Here is a 7,183-nt window from a genome sequence, read left to right on the forward strand (position 1 = left end):
AAATACACTCTATATATCTGTTGAACCATCTACTATATTTTTTTGTTGAAATTTGATCAAGTTATGCTGCTGAAATGTGCTTGTTTTGCTGCTGAAATGTTATTCTTTGTTGTCACTATGTTTGTTTAAATATTTTGATTTTCTTATGGGTTTCCGGTGGGTTCCCCGAAACCCGATGGGTTTAGGGGACGGGCGGAAAACTAGCCCCGCGCACGGTGATGGGGACGGGGACGGGTTTACGATTTTCTCGTGGGGATGAGTTTGGGAAGGCAAAACCCGATGGGTTTCGTCCCCATTGGGTAATAACCGATCATCGTGGGTGTCACATCCATATTGCCAGTATATCACACAATAAATCCATAATAATATGCCATTCAACTGTGTGTTCATAATATGACAAGAATCATTCGAGTTATTATTCCAATATAAGCAGTTTTGCGCTGCGTACAAGTACGATTTGAGCAAACATACAACCTACACTCCATGGCCTGGAAGATCACAGGAATGGCCAGCTATGCGCCATGGCTTGGAAGACATACGACCAGCTACGTGTTGTATTTTAGCTCACAACATCGACAGACCCAAATCCGTTGTCAATGGAAGTCTTCACTGCATCCAGCACAACCTGCGTCTTCCGGGTGATGGCCGGCCACTTGTTCTCAGGCTTGGCGCCGGCGTCTCTGATGCCCTGCACCAGCCTGCAGAACTCCTGGACCATCAGGGCCTCCTGTGGCAGGTCTGTCATGACAACGTGCTTGCTCGGCTGCGGAACCCATCCGTTGCTGAGCTCGGCGAAGTTCGACTTGGAGGCCACGCTGAACGGGCCGGACTTCTCTTCATACGGGATGATGAAGTCGGTGACGTGGAGAGTACCGTCCGTGCCGACGACGGTCAGGTCCATGGTGAGGTTGGTGAGGAACGAGCAGTGGAAGGTGGCCATCTTGCCGTCGGCCCAGTAGAGTGTCGCGCCACAGGCGATGAGCACGCCGGCTTGGTTCTTGACAGGGTCAGAGAGCGCGATCACGTGCTTTGGAAGCTCGTAGTCGACGGCCCACAGGATCGCGCGGATGCAGTACCACCCGGCGTCGCCGAGCGCGCCCAGGGCGTCGAGGTCTGGCTTTACCCTGATGTCATTCTGGAGGAAATCTTCGTTTGCTCGGAAGCTGAACAGACTGTTCACCTGCAGCAACAGAACAAAAAAACATTTGATTTATTTTCACTAACTGTGACAACCGTAGAAGTGTCCACGTTTAACTGAATGCAAACAGCTGTGAAGTTCTATCAAGGAAGGAAACATCACACTGCAGTGGCGAAACACTTGAGGCGCACAGAATGGGAAATAGATCATTTCATAAGCATTTTGGAATCCATTATGTGCTATAGGGTCCTGTGGCCTTACCAAAACTTCTCCCTGCCATAAACCAGGAACCACATCGGTGCTGTTGCTATATGTTCTGCCCAGAGTTATGAAGTTACATCAACAAAGGTAACATCACACTGCTACTGAATGGAAACAGTCATCGTGGAACCTGGTCACCGTAATATTTGTACTGGCTAATCTTAAATTGATGGTCATGATAATGACTTTCAAGGAGTTGTAGAGGACAACTCAGAATGAACAAAAATCTACAGCTCAATCAAGAGAGAAGTCCAAGAAACAGGAAACAAGACATCATTGTCCCTTCAAGTAAACTAAGCAAGGACAGGTAGATGCTATATTCAATTATTAATCAAGGCTCCGCCAAATTGGTTTTGAGGTACACAATGACGGGTTAGTTCCAATTGCTAGCAACAAAATGTCACTCATCTTCACTGAGCTCAATAATTAGGCAACTGATATATCGAAAGCTAGATGACGTGCTTTGCTTAATAACAGCCTTATCAATTGTCTAGTACATAGGATTCGACGAGAAAAGAACTTACGCATAGTTCGGGGGAAGGAGAAAATTGAACAGAGTCTACACCTCAAGATGATATGGTATCAAGTGCTAGAAACACAATATGATTCACTGCACTTTCATCCTGGTCAATTTGGCAGCTAGATCAGGTAATCATGTGAAGGTAGCTGTCCTATCTTGCCTAATAACGTTTCCATCTTTTTTTATTTCATGTCTTTGGTTTTTGCGCACTGTCAGTTTGTCATTTTCCTTTCTGATGTTATGAGCATCCTCCCAATTTTTATCATGATTTATGTTGTCAGTGTGCTTGCTCATTGTCAATAAGCATTTGTTCTCATACCAGATCCCATACTTAAATTCAGTTTTTTTGTTACCAAGAGGCAACTAACTAGCCCTTGTTGGCTGGATACTACGACAAACTGCAACTAGTTCAGAGTTATCTAGAGAATCTTTTGGCGCTTAAGCAGATGCAATAGAATATTAAGGCAACCTGACAAGATCCACAAATTATTGGTAATGTATCTCCATCTAGGCCGGCTAGAACACAAATGCAATGGACCTCATCAACAAGGATAGTAGTATATTTCTCTAGATAGTTGGAGAGCAAAATTATTATCGCAAGAAGTCAGTTTGAAAAACTCACAACTCTGACGTCGCCGACGTCGGCGGGGAGGAGCTCGTGCATCTTGGCGGTGCGGGGGTGGTGCATCCACATGGTGGAGTCCATGAACTGGACGCCACTGGCGTCGCAGGCGGCGAGGATGGCGTCGAGGTCGGCGGCGCAGAGCGCGGCGGGCTTCTCGAGGAGCACGTGCTTGCCCCGCGCGGCGGCGGCGGTGGCCCACTGGACGTGGAGGCTGGTGGGGAGCGGGAGGTAGACGGCGTCGACGCCCGGGTCGTCGAGGAGCGCCTCGTAGGAGCCGTGCAGGCGCGCTTCCGCGGGGAGGCCGTTGTCGGCGGCGAAGAGGCGGGCCTTGGCCTCGGAGCGGCTGCCGACGGCGGTCACGGCGCAGGCGGGCGCGGCGAGCAGCATGGCCCGCGCGAGCTTGCGCGCGATGGAGGCGCATCCCATGATGCCGAAACGCACAGGGCGTGGCGGCTGCTCCTCCGGCGCCGGCGCGGCGGACGACATGGCAAGCGGCAGGTGCGCGTGTTGCTTCGGCGCCGGGTGGGCTTTGTGTGTGTGTGTGAGCTGCTAGAGCGAGCGCGACGAATGTGTCCAAATGTACAAATGTACAGAAGGCCGCGAGAAAACCAACAGCCCACTCGTTGGCTTAGACTACACATTGAAGTAACTTCAGCAGTAACATATGATCCAACTTAGTAAATTTGTTTTGACAATTGATTTAAGTAGCATAGCTAGTTTTATCCATACTATAGGTAACACCACACGTACAAAAACAAGATGAGTCTACAACCTAATAAATAAAGTGTTATATAATACCACATATATATTACTTCTCACTATATAGGTAGTAACATAGACTAGTAATATATGCATGTTACTAGTCTAAGTTACTACCTACTATGGGTAGTCTTATGAGACTTGATACTACCGTCACCGTTATCCATTTCTGTTGATGGTGAAACTATTAACATATGGTTGCACAACTGGATTCCGTGAGACAATTTCAAGCGACCCATCACGTCTCTAGTTCCTAACCCAGTTGAGAAAGTTGCTGAACTTATTGATGCAACAAGGGCACAATGGAACAAAGTGTTGGTTCGGTCTATGTTTACTTCTTTTGATGTGAATGGGATCTTGAAGATACCCCCTGTGTACACGGATAGTTTCTGATTTCTGGGCATGGCATGAAGAGAATCGAGGTAATTTTACCGTCAGTTCAGCTTACCGCATGATTATGCAAACGAAGCTTAGTAGGAAGGATTGGCTCCAGGAGAACGAAGGCACTTCCAGTGTTCAGGAGAGCAAACAACCGAGTGCAATGTGGCATATTCGGGTGCCCTTGAAACTTCATATGTTTGTCTGCCGCTTAGCAAGGCAATCGATGCCTACCGGAGAAGTACTCAACCACCGTAATACTGCCGACAAGGATACTTGTTGTTTGTGTGGTGCACGGGGTACATGGATGCACGCTCTCCTCACTTGTCCCATGTCAAGGAGAGGCCGGGCCCTTGCGGTTGAGGAGTTAGTCGAGAAGATCATTGATCACATGGAAGGAAGTCCAAAGGAGTGGCTCTTTGCTCTAAATGAAATACTAGAGGCTGACCTTTGCTCGTTTGGTCGTGACCGCATGTGCAATATGGGAAGCTAGGAGGAAGGCCATCCACGAGGACATATTTCAGTCTCCCCATGCGACCCATGGCTTCATCATGAGCTTTTTGTCTGGGCTTCAGATTGTCAACAATAGTGCTCCAAAACCGTTGGTGCTGGCTGCACCGAGGCCCTCACGGTGGCTGCCTCCTAACGCGGGGTGTGCAAAAATTAATGTGGATGCAGCGGTATCAACTCTGGGAAGATATGGAGATGTGGCTGCAATTTGCAGGGATCGTGATGGAGTGTATCTTGGCGCCTCGACGATCATCTTCAGGTACATCACGGACCCTCAAATAGTGGAAACATTGGCAATAAGAAGAGGGAGTTAGCCAGGAATCATGTAAGTTTGGTTTCACGTATCACCTGAGTGCATCTTGCACAGTAATGAAATCTAGTTAATCTAAAAAAAAGTTAGCGTTATTTTCCCTTTACAGCTTAGGTTATAACCAGTTTTTTCCTTTTTTTCTTTTGCTTCAAAAGAGTAGGGATGCATTATGTTGGGTTTCATGTGCGGAAGGTATGTTTTGCATCCTTCCTGCCTCAGCGATGCAAATCATGTGGAGAATTCCATATGTCTCCAGGACTGTCAATACGACCAATCTACATCTTTCCACAAATTAGAACTTCATCGCAAAGTTTCTTTGTAGCTCAGGCTACATAAAACCTCTTATCCTCAACCCTCAGCCTTGCTTTGAGATTAGTACTCTTCAATTAACTTACAGCAAGAAGATCTCTCTTTTTTGTTTCTCTAAAATGAAACAACATATGAACTTGAAAATTTGCAGGCCGAACAAACATTAGAACGTCAATGTGTGAAAAAACTTTCAGATTTTTTGGTCTGATATAAATATACAAAATGATATTTTGTTTGACTAAAAGTATTATTTTAAGTATTTAAAATGCATAAACATCTGAAAGTTTTTTCCCAGATTGTAGTTAGAATGTATTGTTGTTCTGCAAAATTTGAAGTTCATATATTGTGTCGTTTGAGAGAAACAAAGAAGACAAATGCGTTTGCATGAATCGCGATGCATAAATGGATGGCAAAGATAAAAGGTACCATGTAGCCTGAGCTACAGAAAACCACACTGGAAAATCAAGTTTCAGAGTCTATCAGCATCTAACCTCCGCCGGCTCTTTCCCAAGATGGAGAGAGCCAGTACATTAGCAAAACAATGGAAATCAATCTAACTAGGATAGAACGTCATAGTATTACATAAGTGGTACTAGTTCATGTGATTATTTGGGTCTTTGTTGCCGTCAGGGAGGATCTTGGCTTCACTGTTGTTGCTTGTCACGCCATCTTCTTTCTTTTTGGGTTCCCAAAAGTATTCCATATATAAATAATATATAAATAAGTATGAAATTGTGAAGTCACTGAGTCTGGCATCAAACCGATAACTGCGCCTGCAAGTGACGACAATAATAAGCTCTTAAAAAGATAAATAGGAAAGAAAAACGATAAAACGAATGTTTGAGACTGACTATATATACCAGTAAGAGTCATGAGGCCTAGGCTCCACATGCGCAGAGAGCTGAGTCATCAGGCGATTAACTTGGAAGCCTTTCCAGGAGAGACTTGGGTACGTGCCTGTCCTTGTCAACTCCACGAGCACATCGAACAACTCGTTTTTCTTCTTCTGGTAATGCATTTCCAGTTCTTCCTGAGCCCCTGTAGTACTAGGTTTCGGCTGCCATACAAGAATGAATGCATATATATTAACATTAGTGAGCATTGGATAAGAACAGTATTACTTGCTTGCTTCAGACAAACGGAGCGGTATATCAACAGACTATATATTACACTCCTTCCCAAGATCGATGGAGCGGTGGATCTTAGGGACTTCCGACCGGTCAGCCTCATGCATGGGGCAATAAAGATATTTGACAAGGCAATGGCCGTCAGGTTGGCTACCGAGCTGTCCATGCTTGTGGGCATTCACCAGAGCGTTTTCATCACAGGATGGTTGATCCACGATAACTTCATGTTGGTCCAATGCATGGCACGTCGGCTCCATACCCTTCGGGAACCCACGGTGATGCTCAAGCTTGACATCACGAAGGCCTTCGACACGGTCCAATGGCCTTTCCTCCTTGAGGTCCTACGGACGATGGGCTTTGGCGCGAAGTGGATGGAGTGGGTCTGTGGACTCTTGGCCACCTCATCTATGTGGATTATGGTGAATGGGCATCCCAGCTGGCCCATATACAATGCCAGGGGTATGAGGCAAGGGGCACCTCTCTCGCCGATGCTTTTCATCTTAGCTATGGAGCCGCTACACAAAATGTTTCAGCTGGCGGCATCCCGTGCTATCCTGTCACCGTTGGCAAGATCAGGGATGCAACAACAGCTCTCGATGTTTGCTGACGACGTGATGCTCTTTATCAAACCAAATGACGCTGATCTGCGGGCCAGTGCCTGGACCCTCCATAGCTTCGGTGAGGCATCGGGTCTTGTGGTAAACCTCTCTAAGAGCATGGCATTGCTAATTCGCTGCACTTCGGTTGAAATGGAAAGGGTGGAGGAAATCCTGGGATGTCCGACGGGCTCGTATCCTTGCAAATACCTCGGCCTCCCGCTAACGATAAGAAATCAAACGTCGGCTCAGCTCATGAGACATGTGGATTGCCTTGCGCGAAAGCTGCCAACTTGGAGGGCATCCTCCATGCCAAAGAGTGGCCGCTTACTACTGATCAAGTCGGTCCTCATGATGGTTCAAGTTCATCCCAAGCCGAGGGATTATCTGTTCGTGGCAGGACAAAGGAGAAGAGCTCACATAATGGAAACAGAGGCAAAAGTAAGAACGGCTACAGGGGCCGGTCGCAATCCAGAGACAAGAAGTATTGCAGGTATTGCAAGAGAGACGGTCATGACATCTCTGAGTGTTTCAAGTTGCAGAACAAGGAAAGAGGAAAGGTAACAAACAAGGTGAAAATTCTGCTAACGTTGCTCATGATGATAGTTCCGATGATGCTCTTGTCGTTATTGCTGGATGTGCTGAGACCA

General features: G+C 46.7%; 1 protein-coding gene across 1 annotated transcript; it reads right to left on the bottom strand.

Annotated features, from left to right (window-relative positions):
• Positions 1 to 354: 354 nt before the first annotated feature.
• Positions 355 to 3,113, bottom strand: LOC119291434 (uncharacterized oxidoreductase At4g09670-like). Its single transcript, XM_037570195.1, has 2 exons — positions 2,542 to 3,113; positions 355 to 1,180 (listed from the first exon to the last, which is right to left on the bottom strand). Exons 1-2 carry the CDS (start codon positions 3,028 to 3,030, stop codon positions 560 to 562), a joined length of 1,110 nt encoding a protein of 369 aa, XP_037426092.1. The 5' UTR covers positions 3,031 to 3,113; the 3' UTR covers positions 355 to 559.
• Positions 3,114 to 7,183: the final 4,070 nt, after the last annotated feature.

Source organism: Triticum dicoccoides, chromosome 1A (genome assembly GCF_002162155.2).
Source record: "Triticum dicoccoides isolate Atlit2015 ecotype Zavitan chromosome 1A, WEW_v2.0, whole genome shotgun sequence".
NCBI classification, from domain to species: Eukaryota; Viridiplantae; Streptophyta; class Magnoliopsida; order Poales; family Poaceae; genus Triticum; species Triticum dicoccoides.

Excerpts from the sequence above, each read along its gene's own strand:
- LOC119291434 (XM_037570195.1), bottom strand. The coding sequence starts at position 3,030 with ATGTCGTCCGCCGCGCCGGCGCCGGAGGAGCAGCCGCCACGCCCTGTG. Across the intron at positions 1,181-2,541 it reads ACGTCGGCGACGTCAGAGTT|GTGAACAGTCTGTTCAGCTT; the intron begins GTGAGTTTTTCA and ends CTGTTGCTGCAG.